The sequence below is a fragment of the Siniperca chuatsi genome, linkage group LG8 (genome assembly GCF_020085105.1).
Source record: "Siniperca chuatsi isolate FFG_IHB_CAS linkage group LG8, ASM2008510v1, whole genome shotgun sequence".
In the NCBI taxonomy this organism is placed as follows: domain Eukaryota; kingdom Metazoa; phylum Chordata; class Actinopteri; order Centrarchiformes; family Sinipercidae; genus Siniperca; species Siniperca chuatsi.
In genome coordinates this window covers 11,908,318-11,933,306 of record NC_058049.1, presented here as the reverse complement: position 1 = coordinate 11,933,306, position 24,989 = coordinate 11,908,318, and the positions used below count along the sequence as shown (strand labels likewise).

At 40.1% G+C, this 24,989-nt stretch overlaps 1 protein-coding gene across 2 annotated transcripts in view; it reads right to left on the bottom strand.

The window, feature by feature from the left end:
• drp2 (dystrophin related protein 2) overlaps window positions 1-24,989 on the bottom strand; it is a 76,141-nt gene that overhangs the window by 31,912 nt on the left and 19,240 nt on the right. For both annotated transcript variants that reach the window (XM_044204371.1, XM_044204372.1), the window contains exons 3-11: window positions 24,230-24,386; window positions 16,378-16,498; window positions 15,723-15,834; window positions 13,555-13,711; window positions 11,051-11,197; window positions 5,549-5,627; window positions 4,191-4,251; window positions 2,078-2,139; window positions 1,489-1,563 (exon numbers count right to left, since the gene is read on the bottom strand). In XM_044204371.1, coding sequence (XP_044060306.1) covers window positions 1,489-1,563; window positions 2,078-2,139; window positions 4,191-4,251; window positions 5,549-5,627; window positions 11,051-11,197; window positions 13,555-13,711; window positions 15,723-15,834; window positions 16,378-16,498; window positions 24,230-24,386 — 971 coding nt within the window. The remainder of the gene's footprint in view (window positions 1-1,488; window positions 1,564-2,077; window positions 2,140-4,190; window positions 4,252-5,548; window positions 5,628-11,050; window positions 11,198-13,554; window positions 13,712-15,722; window positions 15,835-16,377; window positions 16,499-24,229; window positions 24,387-24,989) is intronic.

Genomic DNA, 24,989 nt, shown 5'->3' with positions numbered 1-24,989 from the left:
ATGTTTTTCATGTGACACATGTATGTACATATGCATGTGTGAATTTATTTTTATTTTTATATGGTTTGAAATAAAGTAAAGTGATTATCAGTTTAAAAGCATGTACACAGGCATGCGTATACACATGCTGGAGTCTTAACACCTATATTCATATAAACGTGACTGCACATTCAGTTTCGAACACACACAGATCATTATCCTCACCTCAGTGAATTAGAGCAAAGGCAACAGCAGTGCTTATTCACCTTTTTTGCCCACTTAAGCCCTACCAGATGTTTCAAGAGCAGTGACACAAATTTGATTTCGCTCTTCTAAACTAATTTGATGGCCCTCCCTAGGAGTGGAGCTAAAAGGGTGTCCGTTGATGCCAGGTATAATTGGATAGCACGATAATGAGGTAGAACAGAGATAGCAGGAGATAACAGGATTATTCTCAGGGTTGGGAGGGAATCACCTAAAAATGTATTTCTGATGGGTTCTTGTGCAGCACCGCTCAATCATTCACAAAGTGTGCAGAGAGACAAACTGAGAGTTCTGCAGTTATCAAGGCAGCCTGGCAATTAAATTCTTAAACGATATCAACTAGTAGGGTAAGATAAGAGAGCAGGCAAGAGAAAAAAAGAGGGAGAGTCATTGAAAGAGGATTTTCACAGTGGTCTGAGCATGCTGAGTTTTTATTACAGCAACTCGGGACATGGAAGAGAGAGAAGGTGGCAGGAAGGTTGCAAGAGAAGGCAGAGAAGGAAATGGGGTGAACATGAATAAGGAAAAGTGCAAAATTGGCCACTTGCAGTTGAAAATATGGGCTCATTTGGAGTAAGTGGGAGTTAGAGCACTGCAGTTGATGGATGATGGACGACATTAAGGGGTCGAGAGCACGAACAGGGGGAGAAAGAAAGGCCAGGTTTGAGGTAAAACCAAGAGAACAAACAACGTGAGGCATAAAGAAATACAAAATAATCAAGAAAAGAGAAGCACTGGCAGAATCAGGTATCGTAGGAAAAATAGACTGAAATTGTGTCTGACCCGAGTAGGATACAACAAGTGCCGTGACTCTGAAGGGGTGTACATTCAAGCCTCAACCATGCAGCAAAAACTAACTGCCTTCTTTTTTGTAAGCCAAATGGACCAATTAATAGCTGTAATTACCTAACATGCCAACGATATTGGCCGTGATGAAAATAAGGAAAGAAACCGGTGGTTGAGTGGTTCTTGAGTTTATCAATACTTTTAATTTCTGCATTTTAAAGCCAATAGTAATGGAGGGTGCAGAGAATATCTTAAACTACATTTCCAAGTAGTGTAGAGAGGAGCGATGATTCCTTCGACAATTGAATAAAGAAATGTGGCACAGCTAATCGTTATATCTCATTCCTGAAGAGAGCTTGTCATAGTGGATTACTGATGGTGCAGGATAACAGTATATCACTTAACCAGCCATCCCAGCGTTGCAGACAGAAAATACCATCGATGAAATACCGCACGTACATCTCAGAGCCTTCTGAACTCGCCGCAGCTTCATGGCCGTTCTGTATGCTGAGAACTTGATGTTGTTCAGATCCGCTAACGGAGGGAGAGAGAGAGATAGAAAGAGATTAGAGTAAATGAAAAGATGAGGGAAAACAAACCCATCCTGCACCACCCCACACTGCCATCGAGGAATTACACATTACTGTCTCTCCTTATCTTTATCACACCATTGCAGAAGTCATTAGTAGTGTACTGTACTGTTAATGTTATTTGTGTATGTGTCTGTGCACATGCATGTGTGTGTCTAGCTGGACATGTATGTGACAGCATGCCTATCTCCCCTGCAAGCTCCCCATGTCAGATCAGATTAACAGTAAAACACATGATGTCGTTTAATCACAATTAATTAAAGGCTAAGCAAAAAGGAATCGCAGCGCTGGCAAATTGGGCCTCGTAGGTTAATGACAGTAGCGATGTAATCCCTAAGGTGTTTGAAACACAGGGCCCTTAATGAGCTGTGTGACAGGCCCTTCAAAGCTGCAGCCCAGTGGGGGTCCTGGTCGAATGAGCACGACTCGGAGGGTGCTTTAATTGTCTCCTTACTTACCCAGCGCTTGGTACAGTTCTGTCATCTTTGGATGGTCCCAGCACGTTGTCTGGGCCTGATGGCTGGGAGAAGACAGAAAAATTAAACAAAAATCAGAAGAATTTCGTGAAGCAGGCAAAGAAAGGAGGTGCACATTTTCAGGCCAGAAGGATCAAGGTAAAAATGGAGTACAAATGAGCCGAGGGAGCCGAGACAGGCAGGTGAGGTAAAATAAGGGAGATCAGAGGGTAGTAAGTGAGAGAGAAAGAGGAAAGAGAAAAATGAGAGGGCAGGACAGGGCAACCGTTGTTTACAAGAGATTTCAGGCCTGTAAAGTGCAGACATAGTACGTCAAACATGATAAAGGAGTCAGGTTCAGGCATCAAAGTTACCACTACTGCTCTGCTAGTGATATACCGTCAGTAACTTAAAAGGCTTCACTACACTACATGAAATCCCAACCCGTACACTCACATCAAAAACATACATTTACACCACCTTCCTACTCCACTACCCGCTCTATGGGCACATTCAGAAAATGTACCATGAAAAAAAAAATCCAATAAAAAAAGGACAAGCACAGCAAAATAAATGAGAAACCCCAAAGCAGGAAGTCTTCCAGGACCCAAGGGCCTTTTAGGGCAGCACTCATCGTTTTACCTGTGCAAGTGCTCAGTGATTGTTACCCAATGAAGTGCTACTCAGATAGTGCTCCCACCCTCATTGGTACAGTAATATAGCCCATAAAGAATTGACTAGACTAAAACAAGACCCACGAGGTTCTGTTGCAGATGATTAAGAAAATAAATAATCTGTAGTCTGTAGAGGAACTGTACAAACGCTTGCACAGTTACAAACCTGCATACACACACACAGTCACAATTAACTGATAAAACCAGCAGCTCTCTAAAGGTGAAATAGTATTGATGAGGTAAATAGATAAACAGATGAGTGCTCAGGCAAATAGGGCTCACAGTAACTCAATAGAGTAACTCAGTAACTCAGTAAAACTGAATAATTTATTATTTATCTGCTTTCTAATGGTAGCTCTGTACAAATGTTTGGGCAATGGAAAGATCATTGACAATGTCAAGCAATTTGTGCTTATAGCAAGCACAATGAAGGTTAATTCTACTTTGCTGTTGAATTTGCTAGTATAAATGACATGTTTACTCGCAATGACACAGGCAAATGAGTTTCCCTACCCATCCTTGCTGTCTGGAAGAAAACATCCCAAGCTTCTACCCTAAAACAATTCACACACTTCTTTGTGTTGGAGTAGATGGTATTTTAAGAGGGGGCATTATGGAAAAAGGGAAATGTCTAAATTTGGGGATTTTGCAGTTAGAGATGTTGTTTAACTGGTGTCGAAGTATAAAGCTGGTAGCTGTCATTCAAATATGTCTGGTGCTTTGTTCACTGGCGTCCAGTTTCCTGAATGAAAACAATAACTAAGCCAATCAGAGGTTGTAGGTGGTATCAATACACAAGGTGAAATGTGCCAAAAGTTAGAGGAGCATTCCGATGAAAACCCAGTACTACTGTTAAATTATGTTTTGACCCATCATTAGGCATGGTTAAGATTGGGAGCTTCTTTTTGTGCCAGAGTTGCAAAAATGTCAACAGAAAAGTCTGCCACAAAAACGGCAAAGTGTGAATATAATGGACATAAAGGTATAAAGCTATAAAGGTTGTTATAAGTGGACTTCAACTCTTAAATAAGCATATTTCTGTGAACAACATAGCAAATTGGCCAAACAGAAAACACCTAACATGAATACGATGTTAAACTGAATAATGAAATTAAAACAAATGGCAATTCAGTCCGATTATCAGGCTATAAAGCTGGTACTCCTTACTGTTTCACCAACTTTTTGATGTGATGGATTGCACCCCCCCGCCTCCCTCTCTCTAATAAATAAGGGAGGCGACAAGGCCAAGATTACTGCCAGCCAATCACAGATGTAGTACTGAATAATGCTACAAACAGTCTGTTTCAGTGGAGTTTTGTGTGGAGCCGTGGAAACCAAATACATTTATGTCAAACTTAACCTTAGAGGAAAAAATAAATCCTGCCATGGAATAAGTACATACGTTCCCACAATGCAGACACTGACCCTGAAGTTGCACTTACTTGATGTAGTAGGGCACTTTGTTCGGGGAGATGGCACGCTCCCATGGTATCTGCACTGAACCTGAGCAAACACACAGAAACCACATTAATTTCAAAATAGGCATGTCACGCATGAAAAGCCATTGTGCACAATGTCCCTGACATTGTGTCCAGACAGCGTGTCCATTCAGACCTTCTTAACAGAGCGACTCTGGTGTACAACAGGCACAGTAAAGCCAAAGAGACAAGTCTATTGTGTCGGGTTTCCTCAGAGTGTTGGTTTGTTTGGCACATCCTGATAGAATACGGGAGGCAGAGGAGTCGGTGAGACAGGGTGACTGTAGCGTTTTAACAGGCCTCCAAACTGAACCACAGGGGGTTCAGCAGAGGATCAAACAGAACATACTGCACTAGAAGAAGCAAGAGGCAAACAATACGCACCAACACACTGATACAAAGGCATGCACGCCATACACACACAGATCTACACACTCCATGTCATTGTCCATTATTGTATTATGACATGACAAATGTTTAGTGGAGTAAAAAGTACAATATTTCCCTCTGAAATGTAGTAAAGTAGCGTAAAATGTAAATATTCAAAGTACAATATTTAAGTACAGAACTTGAGTAAATGTACTCACTTAGATTCCACCACGGCACAAACCCACCTGTGTACAATAAGCACCATATGCACCATACCATATGTACTATGTGCTATATCACACAACATAGTGAAATATAGGCATGTTGGTGTATTAAAAAAACACTCAGACGCAAACGCAGACATTCCTGCAGGGTGCAGTGGGCTAAGCTGGCAGTGAAGTAGTGCTATATACTGTAAGCCCCAGTGTGGCATCTCTGAGCCAGCGTGACAGCAGTAAAACTGGATGGGGTTGGCAAGGACACTGGAGACACAAGCACACATCACTTCAGATACACTCACACAGAAACCCCTGCAACACACAGCTTTTCCATTTCTTCATCAGTTTAAATTAAATCACATTTTTCAGCCCCCCCGCTACCTCTCTGTAGCTTTTGAAGAGCTGCAGGTAAAAGAAGAGACAGAATTCACAAATATGTATCACTGCTCAAATGAGCAATGCCTGTTCATCACTGGGGATGCTTATCGCAACAGCGTGCTGGAACTGATGAAGACAGACGAACAAAGCCTGCCAGCTCCACCTCTAACCCAAATACACACACAAATACACACACACACACAGGCAGCGTTTAATAGCCTTATCATAACAAAACTGCAATACATCTATCCTTCTTTTCATCCCCCCCACACAGGGAAATGGTGCCTTGTCACAGCACGGCACAGATTGGTGTATGACATGAGGTAACAACTTCAAATAGCAGAAGAGGTCTCTTACTGGAAAGGAAGTGCTGCGATCCGGGGCCAAAGTCTCTATGTGCATCCTGGAGCTGCTTCAGCCGCTCCTCTATGGAACCCTAAGGACACACAGACACACATATACAGAGTTAAATCAAAGGGAATCGTGCTGTTCGACCCTCTCCACCACAAATCCCCAAAATAAAAATTCACATACACAAACCACCTGCTTCTCCTCCATTAGTTAACTGCGGAATATAAATTATGTCTTTTTCCTCCGCTGCCCCTCTTGAAGGACTTTGAAAGCCTTTGAAGAGCAGTAGGTAGGAAATGAAGACAGAGATTACAAAATAATATATTTAGTTGAAACGAGGACAACGGTTCCTGGTTGCAGTGTCAGTGTGGAAAAGAGCTGGAGGAAAAGAAGAAGAAATTAGTGAGTTGCAAAGCCTCACATGTGGTGCGTCAATGACCATGGAGACTGCATTGACAAAATTAAGTTTGCCACTGCCTTTGCAAAAGCATTTCACATCAGTTATGTTTCTCACCAAATGGGATTTAGTCTGCCTAATCCTGGTTTACTTGAAATGTATTGGATTTAGCACATGAATCATTGTCAGCTGGATGTTTGAAACGCGTCCTCAAACAATGGGAGGTAAATCCACTCACGGTGAGGTAGAAAGACAGATAAAGAGAGAAAGGAGAAAATGTGAGGGGCCTCTAGACTTCAAAGAGAAGCACAGGCAATGAGTCGTAATGTGTAACATTAGATATATTAAGTTAGCATTTCTCAGTATATAGTACACATGTCATTGCTCCCTCGTCAGAAAATATAACACTATAATCTGTACCATGATTTAAATTGGTTGGGACTAATATAGAGCATTGTCAATGTGCCGTGGAGATGTTACTGCCAACTATGCAGTGTTGTACAATCTATTTGTTGTACAGGCAATTTGGGCTGCCATAAGGAAGACAAATGACTAAATTATCCATGATCGACAAATATTAGCAAATCAAATTTGGAAATACATTTTCGCTGGTGTCAGAGCAGCCAAAATCAACAGGGCACAGGATGTTGCTGGGATTTAGCACTTATGATTTTAATTAAGAGAGAAATGGGACACAGAGAGGGGAGACAAAGAAAATGTTTTCTCCATTCTGCTTGCTTTCACAGTGAAAGATAACAAGATGCCAGGTCAGTGCATATTATTGCCTTTAAATTAATTAATGTGGATGCACTCGGCTCAAAGAAGGTTGAAATACACAGAAAAGTTATTTTTCTAAAACCATTTGCAACACTTCATATGTCACTTGGGCTTACTGATATCACAGGAACTCTGAGAACAATCCAAGATCTGGGAGATGAATATCTGCTGCTGACTATGGATGCTAAAATCCTTTTTAATAATGCTGATTACCAGGGGGGATTAGAGGCTCTCACTTACTTCCTGAATCAAAGACCAGAGGAGGCCCTACCTACTGTAGCACACGGTGCATCAAAGATTTAGCAGAAATTGTCTGGTAAAATAACTTTTTCATGAAGATTCTTTTTACCTCTTATGCAAAGGGACATCATTGGGGAGCAAGATGAGCCCCAATTTCTGTATAGTTTTCTCCCAACAATCCTTTCCTAAAATACATGAGACTGGCGACAATTTGTAGAGGATGTCTCCTTGATAATTCAGGCTCCAGAAAATGTGTCATTGGAGTTTTATGAATATCTGAGTGCTTTTAACAATCATTTAAACTTTACTATGCATCATGACCCTTATGAAAGAAAAACTTTCAGATATTTTAATTGAAACAGAAGGAAGGTATTAATGTGTATAAAAACTAAGTCTGACATATGTTCCTATTGATTTATACACGCTCATTCTATCCCACACAAAAAAGCTTGCCTGTATAGCTGCATCTGTAGGATATGAAGTACCTCACTGGTTTTTCATGCAAAGAGCACTTGATCAGTTTGGTCATACGAGTATCCTAAAAATGGATCAACACAGCTAGAAATAAATATGAGAACCATACACAGGAGGAGTGCCTTTTAACAAGACAAAAGATGTGTGCCAAATCCATATACTAATTCCATACAGTATGTACAACATCCTAATCATGATAATATACTGTTTTAGCAGTTAGTATACTGACATATCAATGTACCATTTTATACTAACAGGAAATTATACAATAAGTGACATCAGATGTCAATCATACTGCAAATTTGGGAATACTTCACAAAGAGACATCAAAATATTTTCCCTAAGATCTAATATTTATTTGTTCATTTTCCATGTTTTTTTGGTGCTGTTTCACCACCACCCACAATTTATTTTATTTTTTTCAGCTGTCAGCTACTCTGCCATTTCCTTTGTGCATTGTATTGTAGGAGAATAGTGTGCATCAGCAGCACACAAAATTGACTGTATTTAGTATGCATAATTTCTGGTTTGAATATACTTTATTTTGTCACTTTTCTCGTGTGAAAACCCTACATGCTAAAAACCTGCTTAGAATCAGTGTGTAGTATGGATTTGGGAGACAGTGTAATAGTCTAAAAAGCTGGACATGGACACAGCAAAGTTTTGAGCTAAATGCTAATGTCAGCATGCTACAATGCTCACAGTGACAATGCTAACATGCTGATGTTCAGCAGGTATCATGTTTGCCATGTTCACCATCTTAGTTTAGCGTATTAGCATGCTAACATTTGCTAATTAGCATTAGGTATTTAGTCATAAACCAAAGTACTGGACAAACTGAAATTATGACCTGATTATGGCGCTAGAGGAAAAACCAGGAAATCATCAAAGTCATTAAGATACATTTTCTGGGGACCATAAATTACTGTGCAAAATTTCATGCCAATCCATCCAGTAATTGTTGAGATATTTGAGTCTGGACCAAAGCGGTGGACTGAGCAAAGGACAGACTAACCATGCTGCAATATTCCAACCTAAGCCAAGATGTCGAGAAAATCGTCAGGAAGCACCAGCACGGGACTCTATGTAGCTGTAAATACTTGCTGCAAACAGTCCAATAGGTTTCACTTAGAGGATAAAGGCTTAAGTTGAAGCAATCAACTATCTGCTTCACTCAGAGCAGAGAGCATGAAAAAAACACTGGCTTACAAATCAAACCCACAGCTAGTCTATACTGATCTGCTCTGTTTTGTTTCATTCTGTTCTCCCCATGAACTATTTCATTCTGGGCTATTTCAAAGCCACAGAGGCAACATGAAAGCCGTAAAGAGTCAGGGAGCAGCGAGTGAGCAAGGTGGATACTGGAAATTTATTTCTCAGAACTGTTGAAGGGACGTTAAAACCACCATCAGATGACAGAGAGACAGCAAGGAGGAGAGGCTGGTGTGGCAATTAAAATATTATGACAAGGCCATGAACGACAGGCTGTGGATAGGGTGTCAGGAAGGTTATATAATGGGAACAGGGTGTTCTCACGTGAGGTGTAGTGAAGGCGGAGTGGGGTGTTGTTGTGCTTGTAGGAGCACTACAGAGGTTGCTGATAGAGAATGCAGCCTAAGCTTGAAAGTTGCACGCTGTAGAGTTACAGTAATGCTCACTAGACAATGCATCCATACATTAAGCTAAGCATCAAGGGGAGGGCAAGTCCAGTTCAATGAATCCAAGGCACTTTATTAAAAAAATAGTGAGCTCAACTCAACACATCAAGTGCTGCTTAAAAAACAACAACTGTTAAAAACCAGGGCCATACTGAGAGTAGAGTGTTAAAGCTGTTGGAATCTTCCTCTGCCGTTAATGTAAACTCAAAACTTGCTGCAGCTGCTTCACAGTCAATCTCGGAACCTAATGATTATCGTCTAACGACTGTAGCTAGCGGATATCCGGATAACAGATAACGGATAATGGATATCTGGGCAAAAACTTCCTCGTCCATGTTTACAGTCCGATTAGCAACTTGAGACGCGAGAATGGTAAGTTATCTGCATATGAATGCTAAATCGTCTTCAGACGACAGCTAATGGGTTCCGAGATTGAATTTCGGCCAATGCGCTCTTTTGCTCTCCACACGGACTGTTTACGTGCATGCAAACAAAACCTGCTCAAACGTGATTGGTCAGTAGGCTACTACAAACTACAAACAGAAACCAGAACGCTATCAATACCAAAATCTTGTCCCTTGCCTACAGATTTTGCATTCATATGCAGATAGCTGCTCATAGAGATGACTTTACAGTAAACAGCTTCACAGGCCTTATGTTGACAGACCATGTGGTTAAACACATTAGCCCTTTTACTACAAATTATTTTTACTTTATATACTGTAACAACTGACCATTTTGCAAACCATGCTTGTTTTTTGTCTGCCGTTCAAGGTTCATTTTCCTTTTTCCCCCATTTCCTTTCACTGTCATGGGTAACACAACATCACAACATAACACACAACACAAAGTCTGTTAATTGATTTTGAATGAACATTAGATAAATGGAAATAAATGGCTGCTCTGGAATTGTGGGAAAACTAAAACCAAAACGGGCGTCCTGGTGGTGTAAAATTTAAGACATTGAACATGTAATTGCAACGTCCCTGGTTTGAGTTCGGCCAGGGATCTTTGTTTAATGTAATCCTGTACTGTCTTTTATCTAATAAGGGCAAAAATGCACCAAAATATACTTAAAACTATACAGTCTGCATTCAAAAAGTGAGCAAAAAAGTTAAATATACAAGATTTGTTGTTAGGGAGCTATAGGTAAAGCTTGCACACTGGTGTGGATCTTTTGTTTTACTAATTACTAATTTACAGCTGACAGTAAGGAGATGACTGAAAATGAGGGGAGAGAGAGACGGGGAACAATGTGTAACAAAGGTTCCCACCGCCTGAAATAGGATTTCAAAGTGTCTTTTGCGTCACTCGCAATGCGACACACAACGATGACGTCAAATCCAGAGTGATGGAAGTGCATCAGAGCAGCTCACAGACGCTCTTATAATACATCCATGGACAGCGTGATTGTTTGGAGGGCGAGATGATGGATCTCTGTAGCGTACATAGTTACTGATGCCTATGTCAGCAATTCATGCAGATAGGTTGGTGATGTCTGGACACACACATCCAATCTGATCACTTGCAAATAATGATGCAGACAGTCTGTCTTAAAGATCTAATGAGAAACAAAAGAAAGAAATTTGAGAAACAAATCTGATGTACCTGCAGTCTGAACAAAGCCTTAGTTCAGTGGTTTTAATGATCCATGTGAGTAACTGGCATTCATCTATCAGCTTGCAAACATTCTCTGATCACCCTTTCTAAGAATTTTTCATCACACACGGCCCTTTATCCATCCCCTATAACACACCAATGTCCTTCACAAGCTCAAAAAGACATAAAGCAGTTGGAACCCTGGGGTGCAGGCATCATTGGAGCCTCACATAAACCCTTAACTTGCATTAGGACAAAAATTGCACTGGAATCACTGTCTAATGTCTCCCTTGAATTTGACTGCTGGAAAAGCTGCTGCTGACAATGTCAAACAGACAGCATAGACCCAGCAGTGAACTCTACCTGAAGCACTTTCCATCTGCTGTTGAGATGCTCCAGGGCGCGGGCATTCTCCATCGACAAATGGACATCAGAGATTGCCAGCTGGTGGGCCAGATCATTGATGTGCTTCATGCCCTCCTTCACCTGGGTCAGCTCCTCCTTAAATAACTGCAGGAGTATGAGAGAAAGCAGAGAGCAGGGTAGAGAGAGGTGGGTGGAAAAGAGAGAAGTGGAATAAAAGAGAGAAAGAGAAAACAGCTGAAATACAAAACATATTAAATTTAGAAAAATATCAGACACAAGCAAACATCCAGTCTGGACAAACTCTACTCAAATTAAATAATAACAAAAATCAATTGAAATGTGATCCATTATTGCCGTCAGCTCTGTTATAGAAACTATTTGGCAGCAACCATATATTCGCTTAAATCAAAGTGAAAAGAATGTATAATGTTATTGGAATAGCACCAGTATCTGTTCATAGTAGATTTTATATGTGAACAATGAGGGAAACCAGGGATTGCATACAGAAAACAGTGTCTAATTCAGGATACACCACAACAATAGTCCAGTGTGAGTGTGTGGGCAGCTAATGTGTAAATATGGTAGTCTATTTACTCATCATTTTGCACTGTAGGGTATATGCAATCAGTTTTTATTATTCCTTTTTAAGTGTGTGAAAACCTTTGCTGTAGATTTTAAAGTTCTTTTTACAAACTTCACAGTCCGGAACCTAACTTGAAAGTAATTTATACTGTATCTAAAAGGGCAAACAACAACACCCAGTAAATAAATAAAGAAGACATAATTGTGACAAGAAAATATGCCTGCGAGACATGTTTTTACTATTATTTATTTTTAGCACTGATGTCTTTATTTGACAGTACACGGTAGAGACATAAATAAAAGACTGGAAGTGAAAGGTACTGTGCACCATTCAAAACTAGTAAGCTGTGACTGCATGGCATGAACTTCAGCGAACTTAGCCCTAGGACAGCCTGAAGTTACATGTTTTTTAGGGATGGATTACCTCCCTGCATTTCTTCCTAGGAGTGCCATTTGAATGACGGGATCTGAATTCATGTAAAAATATTCAACTCCAGCACATTAAAATAACGTTCAAACACAAATGTTGCTGAAATCAAATTAGTTTCGTGTTTACCATGATGGATGATCTACTGTAGCTTGAGCAATTTGTAACCCTGTGGAAGCTGTTCTTCACAGTGTGTAGATGTGAAATCCACCAAATGGCTTCTTTTAATGGCAGGAAATTAATCTCTTATATCTACGAATATGCTGACTGTGTTCAGACACCAGCAGGAACAATGTAAAAGGGAGAGGCAACAAAAATGACAAGCAGAAATGTAAAAAATGCATCAACTTTATCTTTATAAGAGTCTAGGAGCAAGAGTGCACGCTTGTTTGTCTACAAATGTATGTGTCAGTGCATACTGTATGACTGTAGAGCTGAAACAATTAATCAACAAAAAATGAATCTGCAATGATTCTGATAATTGATTAATTGTTTAAGTAATTTTTTTCTTGCATAAAAAAACATGTTAGCATGGGTACATCTTCCAAACGTGAGGGTTTGCTGCTTTTCTCAGTTTTATGCAATAGTAAATTAATATCTTTTGGTTTTGGACTGTTGATCAAGATGTCAAGATGTCAATTTAGGATTTTGGAAAGCTGTGACAGGCATTTGTTTTTACTATTTTCTGACATTTCATAGACCAAATGATTCATTTATTAAATGATATTGAAAATAAGCCTTAGTTGCAGCCCTACACGTGTGTATGCAATTGTGCATAATGTGGGTTTCTGATGCATCCATGTGTCGGCTTTTGTATGTGTCGGTGTGTAAATGTTAATGAGTGAGGGACTACAGATGAGGCCAACTGACAAGCCTGCCCTAAAGACCGAGCTGAACATGTGCTGGCTGTGACAGGAGTCCAAACAGTGACATGATTATTGTGAAGTGCCCTCACTTCTAATGAATAGCGCTACACAATTACAGGCAGCTGCAGCACTCAACACTCCATAATGACTAAACCAATGACCTGCCATTTGTTTAACAACATCGACAGTATTCGACTGAGGATTGAAACCCCTGCCATCTCACCGTGTCAGTTTGAAGTGCCACGTCCTAGTCATCATCTGTCAGATCGGTACAGGGATGTGTATGTAGGCAACCAAAACAAACATTTACTGATACAGATCTCTTTAACTTATTCATGAGTAACATATCACTGCTGTGTCTTTGCGATAAAAAAAGGTTGGATGTCACTGTTTTGATGTTTGTTTTTATGGGATGTCAGAGTGTCACATTGTGTGCTTTTTCAGGGCTAGCCGTAGGTGATTATCTCAAAGGAGACAATTACATTACTACACAGGTAAAAACTATTTATATCTGGGGATCATGATAATGTATCTGCAAGTACAAGTGTGTGTGTATTAAAGAGATAAAGAGAAAGGAGAGAAGAGAGCATGTATGTAAAGCAGTGTGGTTGTCTGTGTGTGTTTACCTTGGTAGCGTCTATGTGGTCCTGCAGAGAGTCGATGAAGAGGTCTCCGACGGGCTCCCAGGCGTCTCTCACCCCCTCTGCCTGCTCCAGAGCCATGGCCAGCTCCTCCATCGCTGCTTGGATCTGGAGTAGACGCTCTAATGTCCTCTCCATGTGTCTGGGGGTTTTTATATAATTCATTACAGTTAGCTACCTGTACCATTAAAATTTGGAGCTAATGTGCGCAAAAGCCAAAAAATCTATCAAAATCCATAGAGCATGCAGTCAAACACATAATTTATTAAAATTTACAGACAGTCATTTCAGTAGGGCTATGTGCAAATTATTTTATATCATCATTTCATAATCTAAATGCCTTTTCTTTGAAAACACATTTTAATATCTGAAGCAGCAAACTCTGCATTTTCAATTATCTAAAAGTTGATAAATGTGTTTTCCTAATTGTTGCTGTAATGAATTATATTTGCCACATTTTGTAATCAGGTTATGGTAATTGCATTACGTGTAATGTATTGCTGCATAACCCTGCTATGGATCAACACACACACAGTCACAGGGAGAAATAAAACTCTCGATTTTATAGCTCTAAAGGTTACTAGCATATTGCTGTATGGTCTTTTTTTGAATAATCTTTTTTATTATTAATTTACATTTTAATTTACATATAGCATAATTATTTAAAAAAGGAAAAAAAGAGAGATTGTCAACAGCATTGACATATACAAAACAAAAGGAAGAAACAGATATAACCCAAACAATAATTAAATAAAAGAAGCAATCTTCCACCCCTTGTGGCACATTTTTATTCAAGCATGATCCAGTTCTTCACACAAAGAGAAAAAAAAAACGTATTTACTCCAAAATTTTAGCTTTTAGATAACAAAGATAAGCCAACTTGTTTTGGTTTTGGGTTTCAAGAGCCCATGGACTGTAGAATTTACTTAACTCCCTGATGACCTATAATTATTAATTTAATCAAGAAATAATTACCAAAACTGGAATTACAACCCTTAACTTGTGCTTTTACAACTACTGGGCCCAATAATAAGACAAAGAGTGCAGATTCAGATGCTTTACTTAAGTAATAGTACCAATACAATAATGTAAAAATACTCAGTTACAAGTAAAAGTCCTGCATTCAACATCCTACTTAAGTAAAAGTACAGAAGTATCATCAGCAAAATGTACTTAAGGTAGTTTAAACTACTTTAAATATGGTTCAGTAGTTTAGTCCCGTGGTTCCCATCCTGGGGGGTTGGGCCCCTTTCAAAGAGTCTAAATCTGGGGGGTCGTTAGATGATTAATGGTGTAGGAAACAAGATAAAGCAGAAAACCTTTCTCTAATCTTTGCTTTTTTGTGAAAAAAAGCCTCTTTGAGCCTCCATCAATTGTTCAAATGACACCAGGTTTAGAGGTGAAATGTCTCTTTGGAGGAAATGCCAATAACTCATAAGCATCTGAAATGTGACAAGGGGCCCCAATACAGATGTTTTGTAAGGGTTAACAAACTAAAAAGGTTGGGAACCACTTGTTTAATCTTTAACAATGCATTGTATTATCTATGCTTATCATATGTTTTTATTTCATGTAGAATAGTAATCTGTAAAGTAACTTGTAACTATAGCTGCCAGATAAATGTAGAGGAGTAGAAAGTACAATATTTTCCCCTGAAATGTAATGGTGTGGGGTGCACGGTGGCAGAGCGGCTAAAGCTCCTGCCTCCCAATAAGGAGATCGTGGGTTCGTGGGATCGATTCCCGGACCAGACCAACGTCACACAATCTCTCTGGGTGGAGTCTGCATGTCCTCCCCGTGTTACCGTGGGTTCTCTCCGGGTTCTCCGGCTTCCTCCCACCGTCCAAAGACATGCATGTGTAGGTTAATTGATAACTCTAAATTGCCCGTATTGAATGAATGTGAGAGTGAATGGTTGTCTGTCCTTGTCTGTGTCTGTGTTAGCCCTGCGACGAGTTGGCCAGGGTGTACCCTGCCTAAGGCCCAAAGTCACTGGGATAGGCTCCAGTCACCCGCGACCCCTAACGGGACCAATAAATTACAGGTACAAAATTGCACTTAAAGAAAGTACCTGAGTAAATTTACCACTGCAGAAACCACACACAAGCTATACAAGATACTGTATACTCATTGTTAAAAAAAGAGCATCTGACCTATGGCGGTCCACACAGCGCGCCGTCAGCTTTTCCCACAGGTCACTGGCCACGTTCGCCTGCTTCCACACCGAACGGCTCACATTTAAGATCCGCCGACGTGGAGACACCTCTGCAGAGGGTGGAAGAGGTTAGATGGAGGCCACGCAGGGGTAAAAGGATAAAGGTGCAACAGAGAACAATAAAAATAGAGCAGACAGGGAAGTAACAGCAGAGGAGGGGTTAGAAGTCAGACAAGAGAAGAGAGAATGATTGGAGAAGGATAGTAAACCAACTCCATGTAAGGAAAGAAGAGAAAGGAAGGAGGCAAAACAAGTTGGAGACACAAGGAGAACACAGTAAGGTAGATTGCAACGGTATTCCCCAGGTAAGCATCAAACATTACGAAGAGGACCTGTCGGTGGAGAAATAACCGAGTATTATTGATCTGAGCAGATGGTACTGTAGAGCTGTTGAGCTAGAGCTAATTGGTCCCGACCCAGACACTTTCCCTAAACTCAGTGTGACATCAGAGGACGGATCACTGCTAATAACTACTAATGGAAGAATTCATCTTGGGTCCTACCAAATGAACTCTGGGGCTTAGCCGAGGGAGGTTGTGAGTATGATATTTTGGCTGGCGCAGCAGTTGGCACACAGTATGAGGGGAGCAGACCTTTTCCATCGGTTAGGGTCTCCTCTGGCTCCTGGAAGGGGTGCTGAGCCAGAAAAGCCTGGGCAGACTCCAAGACTGAGTAGATGAACGGCCCGCGAGACTTGACATCCTCCATGAATGCCTGCCGGGAGACAAACAGAGAGGGGACAGGGTTTCTAAGTGGAAGAGAATGAAAGACATAAGCTGTTTTCAAATTCAAGTGCTGGTTCAGTCAACAATGTAGCTGAGGAAGATGAGTCCTGTAGGCTAAGTTGCCGGCTCCTCAAACGAGACGGCGTTGCCTGACAGAGACCAAAAGTAATGGTGCATTCTAGTGCTGAAACTATTAGTCAAACAACTGAAAATTAATTAAAAATCAACAATTATTTTGATTATTGAATAATGTTAAACTGATTAAATTAAATTAAATTAAATATCTTTGTGTTTTGGACTGTTGGTCAGATATCTGAAGACATCACCTTGGGATCTGGGAAGTTTTGATGGACATTTTACACTATTTTCTGAAATATTATAGACTAAACAATAAACTAATTACTTAAAAAAATGATCAACAGATTCATTGATAATGAAAACAATAATTAGTTGTAGCCGCAGTGCATTTGAACAGCTCTTGTCAACTTGTAACATCAAACATCTCCAGGTTTATCACCAAGAAACTGCCCTCAAGCAAACATTTTGTAAATACCACTGGGCCAAATTCCATGATCCCTAGTACGAGTTATGATGTTTCACTTCAACATATGATGGGAAACTAGCAAATAGTGTAGCATGTTAATGGTAAACACACCTGCAAATAAACAAAAAAAGTAGAGGGGGCTCTTCAGATACAAAAAAGAAACAATTTATTACTGTAAACGTGAAGAAAGTGAGAAAATGTGATAAAAACGTGAATGTTACAGTCATGGCACCATGTGATTGTAGAGATTTAAATAGGCAACCAGACAAACAGCAATGGTCAACTGATTTATATCCATTTAAATTGATTTAACTAGTTTTTCCTTATCTGAATCAAGGGTATAAGGATAGCGGGTGTCGTATACTATAGAGATTGTAAAGCTCTAAGACAAACTTGTATTTCTGAGCTGCATAAATAAACCTGACTTGACTTGACTTCCATTTATCTGTAAGTGATTCACAACATGCCCAGGCTGCTAACAAGAACAAACAGTAGAGTTTATGTCTGACTTCCATTACTTACATTCTACAGTGGCGTTTTCAAGTGATGCATCACCAGTGACCAATGACCACCTGAGTGGAAATACCTGGTACATAAAATGTGGTGATATTTCCAGTCTTTGCAAGTTGACGAGGATTGCCTGAACACAACATTAAGAAACTGACCAGCGCACAGAACATTATGGGATACTGACATGTGTTTTGTCCTCTAAATTCGGGCAAAATAACATTGTATTTCTTGGTCGCATTTTAAGGAGTTTTGTCAGCCACTTATCACATATTCATTTTAGAAATGGAGACTTTGGAGGATCCTTTATTGTGACACAACATTAGTTGAAACAGGGGGAAAAAGCCACTGTTGCTACAAATGGCAGTTACAGGATGCTGGTAAATGCATATAAACATATAGTGTAACAGTAGCACAAGTAGAGAAGACTCAAAAATTCCGAAAACTGACTCAGTTACACAGTTATATCTATGAAATGTTTGCTAACGTTACCTACATGTAGCCACCATAATCTACTGGTCATACCAGAACAAGTAAGGCTGTAGCAGAAAAAACCCTGAGTGTATTGAATTGAGTAAGGGTGTGTTTTATTGTTTAGGAATTTGGCTTTTAATTTTTTAGAAAAGTAATATGTTATTTCTTTATTCAGAAGTTACAAACTATACATGGGTTACCTATAGGAGTCAACAGAAGACACTAACACTAGCAGCGGTCTACTGGTAGGAGTGCTTGAGATTACATGGCTGTCCAGCCCACGGCACACTAGGAGACCAAATCTACTGGGAGCACTGGTCAACTGGCCTGCTCGCACAGAAGAGCCAATTAGCTGGAGAGCACAGTTCTCTGGTCCACATTCAACAGCACTCCCTATGCAAATTGCAGACGAAGAGCTCAATGCCCAAGAAGACACACACACACACGCCTTTACTCCACCACTGAGCAGACACCCAAAGTCTCCTCAGGGCCTTGAAGAAAGCCAGTGTGTCAGCCTTCTTCATTCTTCTGCAGTAATCTTTGTTCTGTATAAAATATACTGCAGGTGTGTGAATTAATGCCAGGGATATCCCCTCTCTTCAAAGTAATTTATTTAGGTGAAGCCAGCGCACTCAATCCTCTTACAGTATGAAGAGATTACAATTTCAGCTGAAAATCTACATTACTAGCTGGAATTAGCAGCATTGAGTGGTGCAGCAGTGACGGTGTTTCAGTGCCTATTTAAAACTAGGACCAGAGCCCGGCAGGCCTGATAACACCCAACAAGCAGAGTTAAACAGAAAGCCCCCAATGAAACACCAGCAAACACCAGCCGGCACCAAACAAACATGCAAAAGTGTGCAACGGTGGGGAGCTGTGGTGATGAGATAAGATTCCCAGTGCAACAGTCATGGAGAAAACCTGCTGTCTGTCTTCCTCTCTCACACTCTTTCTCTAATCACTAACAAATTCCCTCCTCAACCTCACAATCCTCACTCCTCCTCGCTTCCTTCCTTTCCTTCACCCTCTTTTTATCCTCTCTAGCTCTCTATTCTCTCCATCCTCTCTTTAGCTGCTTTGCTGCCCAAAGAGGAGCTGAGCCATGGATTCCCTGAGCCAGCTGTCATGTTAAAACTTTAATTCCAGCTAAATTTCACACTCAGAGGCTTCATCTTTGGTTGAAGGAACATTAAGAGCGAAGCCTTCAGATAAGATTAAGATACATTATGTATGGGGTAGAAAAAGTCAGAGGGAGGAAATGGCTTCATTGACTTTGTGTAAACATGTTGATGGCGTTCCTTTTACTCCTCGCTCTGGACGGTCCCTCTTCCACTGACAACACAGAGGATACATTTTCATTTCTTTTTCCCTTTCACATGAGGCAGAGAAGATTCTGCAGCTGCTACAAACACATAAATCCCTCCCATTGCTGAAATGCTCACTTATCCCAACACCCAAACACACACAAGAGCCCTCACAAATATATTGTATCTTCCCTCCATCACCACCCCATATGCATACAGTAAACCTGCTCCCAAATCAACACACATGCAGATGCACACACACAAAAAAAATGTAGCACAGAGGGAACTCATCCCACACACGAAAACGACATCAGAATAAATCCACTTTAGATCAATAATTCACATTTCTTAAAACGCTTTAATTCTCTACAGAAAACTGGGATGCAATTTCCATCTCTGCTTTGTCGGAAAAGTTTTAGAGCGACCAGACGGTCGAGAAGCTGAGGCAGCTCGGATAATAAAGGCGTGCTGTGCTGAAAATGGAACATTTGAGAGAGGAGAGAGGAGAGGCAGAGGAGAGGAGAGGAAAAGGAGACAAGAGGAGGCATGTTCAACAGTGAATACTATAAGTGACTTAGTGGAGGCTTGTGCAGCACTAAGCAGCGCCATCAATGTTTGTTGGGATAGTTTTGGAAAGAGAGAACAGGAAGGGTGGCTTTAAAGCATGAAAAGCAGACATGGTGTATGACAAAAGAGGGATGAGAAAGGACAAGGAGAAAAGAGAAGTTAAGAGGGAGAGGAAGGGGGATAGAAGCAACTGCAGGATAGTGTTAAGTGTTATTGGGGGTTTTTTCGTTGTCCTGTTATTGGGAGGCTGATTTCACAGGTTGAGGTGGGAGCTGGAGTCGGGTGAAGCAGGAGCCACAAACCTCTCACTGTCAATACGAGTCGCCTTTCAGAGACACTGCACAAACTGACAGCACAGAAAATTGGAAAAAAGGTGGAAAGGGAAACTCTGCAGTATTTACAGAACCAATTACGAGTGCGTGTGTGTGCGTGTGAGAATATAGGCTACTATGTGTGTGTGTGTGTGTGTGTGTGTGTGTGTGTGTGTGTGTGTGTGTGTGTGTGTGTGTGTGTGTGTGTCGGCATGTGTACACTAGTTCCAGTTGCTGAGATACATCACCCACTCACAACTAAGGTCATATATTGGGAAATGAAAGAAAATCCAGAGGATCCCAGGTAGCGTCTCTCCAAATACTTCCTGTCACACAGGAGCAAGAATCCAAAAAGCATCAATTTTAACAGTTCTACCCTTCACAGACACCTTTAAGTACATTCCAAAGCCTTAATTTGAATCTTTATTGTTTTCTTGATTTAAATATTGTGGTAGCTCAATATTGTTTTATAACAAAGATAATAATTAAAAGCATTATCTCAGCAATGATGTAGGTACTGCATCATATTCTGCTTGTTGTCTGGAGCTATTTTTGAACAGGCCAACAATCTGACAGGGGCACACACACACACACACACACACACTGCCTGCTGGGCAATTCCTTTCTGTACCAGCTTTATGAGAGTCTCCCCCAACACAGCGCACACAGGGCTATATAACATGTCAATTAAAAAGATTTCAGTGGAGAGACTTTCCTCCCTTAAAGACATCTTGGGATTTTTGTTATTGTCCCACCAGTGGGTATCATAACACACAGGAAAGCCATTTACTTTCTTTTGATCTGCCCAATAACACAAAAGCTACTGACATAATATTGAAACTCGCTCCAATTATTTTGTCAACTTGTTAAATTAAGGAAATCTGACATAAAAGAGCTTTCAATTTGAGTGTCTATATCTATCTAATACTACCAGTGACCAGAGACTTTCATATGGTCCACCCACAGATGTGTTTTCATTTATTTGCTGATTAGCCCTCTTCTCTGGACTGCATGGGAATTTAATACTGTGCTTATTTGATATCTCCTGTTAATTTTGTTGCAATTGTTAAGATGGAACAATTTACACCTGTAGTTTGGGGTTCTTAGCAAAATCCCATCATAGCCCCAACCACCTTTAACCTAAAAAGATGTATAATCAGCCAAAATAATGGAATACACTTGTGTGGGTGTGCAGAACCTTTACACAGAAAAAGAGCATGCCCTCAAAAGCACCTCATTCCACTGTATATAGTGGTTAAAGGTCCTGCGCATACACACAGGTGTTTGCAGGTGTTTCTTTTTTATTACTAATAAGAATAGACTCATTTGAGTCAGGCCTGCAAAATGGATCTCCACACAATGCATACCACTTACAAGTATGTCCTGACTAGCTGTGGCATCACACTAACATGGGTAACACTGGCTAAATTGAATTAATATCTAACAGGAAATCATTTTTGTGATTTTTAAAATCTTTTTCACTACATCAACAGTAACTCTTAATGTCTTGTTGGGTGACTTCCTGTATTCTTAATTTCTCTCCTGGGGATCAATGAAGTTTATTATTTTATTGTATTCTGGTAAGGGTGAAAAACATGTCTGTAGTTTTTTGTCACTGCTCTCAACTGCAGCAGCTGGTCTTGTCCAGGTGAGGTGAAATATATCCTAAACAAGGTCTAAGTTGTGAGCACAATATAAAAGGTGCAACCAAACTAAAATCAATCGAGCACAGTCTGTCCACACCAATACAGACCTGAGAAGATGTCTAGGAAGACAAAATAAATTAAACACGTGTGTGGGTAAGAAAAAAACTGGCATATGTTGAAAATGTTATTTTGTCTGTGTTCCTGAAAGGGAAAATAAATAGACAACATTTCAGTTGAATTCCTGCCACTGTGTCCTGTAGAACCAGTTGACAACAAGTAATCTAAATCAAATTATGATCCCAGTTTTAGAGAGAGTATTGGTTCCCTGCCCTCAATATGAGGATGAAAATATTTATTGGAAAGATAAACAAGCGCTAATTTGTGCCATGAGCAATAAGGTCAAAGTCTCTGAGTTTGTGAGCTTGTGTGCCCTTCTATCCACACAAGCCCTTGAAGGGATTTATAGGCTAGTTCAAATCACTGAATCATGGAGGTATTATCTGAGAATTATCTGCCTTAAACTTTAAAAATAAAAAAAAAACTATATGTTAAAATGGCTACCAATCTTATCAGTTTACCATTGTGTAATGAGAACATCGCAATTCCACCTTTGTGTTTAGTATTTGGTGTGCAATGAGGCTTGATGATAGATGATAAAATGCTTGTTAGTAGCCTTTATTCAGCACGCACATCACCGTTAACTGATCACCATGAGAAACTTACAACAAAGAGATGAAAGAGGTGAAACAGCTAATCCTCATGTGGCTCTGTGTTAATCAAAGTGTTTATTTACCAAAGAGTCACAGATTGTCTTTAAAATCATGGTTGTACTGTGCAGACTGTGTGTCTATGTGCTGCATGTGTTGCCCTTTGTCCTGCTACAACTAATCCCCCAGGCCACAGCTGTGAATAAGAACATGCCTGGTTAAATAAATCACAGGATGACCAAATGCTGGACTGCAAAACACACAACCTCTGAGCTCAGGTGAATGTCTTATCAAATAAAAACTGTCTACTGCCTTATTGTTCAATCTAGAGCTGAAACGATTAGTCAATTAACCAATTAGTTGATGGTCAGAATTATTTTGATAATCGATAAATCATTTTAAGATCAATTTCAACCAAAAATGCCAAACTTTTCCTTGTCTTACATTATAGTAAATGGAATCTCTTTAGCTTTTGGATCATTGATTGAAGAAAACAAGACATTCGATGGCATAACCTTGAACCCTTGGAAATTGTAATTGACATTTTCTACTGTTTTCTGATGTTTTATACACCAAATGATTAATAAAGAAAATAATCGACAGATTAATCGATGTAAATAATTGTTAGTTGCAGCCCTAGTTCTGTCTTGTCAATTGAGTGTAAACTCATTCTAAATATCCTTAAAGTAACAGTGAAACAGCAGTTGGAGTGGCTTTATCTTCCATTATGTAACGGAGGTAGTTTTATCAAATCACTCAGATTTGATTGGATTGCTCAAAAGTGGGTGTTTGATTGGATTAATTTATGTATACACCACTGAGTTCAAGATGAGTAATCAAAACTATATTCATGTTTTACAGCAAGGGAAAAGAGAAGGATTTTAACATCAAAAAATACTCAAAAATAATTGTTGAAAATATATTTGACAAAACTGAACAACTAACACAGAAACACAGGATTAGAATCAATTTTTTTATTCTACAGTCTCTGGACAATAAACTCAGCTTTGATCAATATCTGTGATATCTACAAAAAGCTGCCAGCAAAGACTCTGTTATCTGTAAACTCCAAACACTTTATTCAGTTCCTCACCTTCTGTTGCTGCTCTGTAAAAGCATACAACCGATGATACCCCACAGCTCCACGTGTTTCTTTACCATGTTAACTGTCTCCAGCGACAAATTCACCCACTAACCACCAACTACAAACTCTGCCTCAAAAATCATTGGCCTCCCTTCCCCCAGCCTCTCACATCTCAATGACAGAGCCATCACACGCATTGCACAGATCATAGCACATGACCCTGGGCACACCCTCAATCCATTTTTCAAACTGCTCCCATATGGACGCAGATATAAGACTTTAAAGTGGAAAAGGGCACTCTGTACTGTAGCAGGAGTCTTGTCCCCTCTGCCATACACAATACTAAACACAAAACTCCTGTGAAAGCATGTATGTATGTCTGTTGTATGTATAGACTCAATTTAAGTATGTGTGTGTGTTTTTATGGATTTATATATGTATCTTTGTCTTGAGTGAGTTGATATTCTGTGGAAATTAATTTCCCCCTTGGACAGAATAAAGACTCTATCCCATCAAAATTTGTACTGGATGTGTAATATTTGCACTGGAGAGGTATTATCCTCCACATTACTGTACCTGGTGAAACTCCCTCTGGTGCTGGACGGCCCCCACGTCGCCTCCTATGGGCAACTGCTCAGACAGCTCCTCGTCCTTGGCTGTCAGCCATTCTATGATCTCCTGCAGGGAGAGCTGCAGCTTCCCGCTGTTGTCTGAGAAGGCCTCTAGCCGCACCCTGCCAACACACACACACACACACACACACACACACACACACACACACACACACACACACACACGATTAGTTCAGCAAACAGTAACATCCTCCAACACACCAACCAAATACTGCAGATGATATCTGCAGTATTTCACTCCCTCCCACTATCCACAATGTCAACACAGTATTAGCTTTGTAAACATCCAAAACTTAAAACGTCATCAAAAGAAATATATTGGATTCTTTAAACCTTCACTGGTAATCCAATAACAATGCATGGATCATCCTGTAACCTGCAGACCCTGTGATTTGCCCACCGCTCATCTGGGTCAGAATTTTAAAAACTGACCTGTTAACAGTGGAAAGTAGTTATAAAAAAGGCATGTCTTTTTAAATCATATAAAAACATCTTAATGCAATTTATGTCATACTCTAGGGTATTTTGCATAGGAGCTTAATTGCCTCTTTAGTCTGCACTGTCCTTAATTTGGGTAGTTATATCAAGTTGCAGATGTCTACATGTCAAACTGCCAGAATATACATTTGGAAGGGACTTGTTGACCCTGCTATGAGAAGGTCAGCGCTTTGCTGTTGAGCAAGTAATGTAGGGAACAAATATGA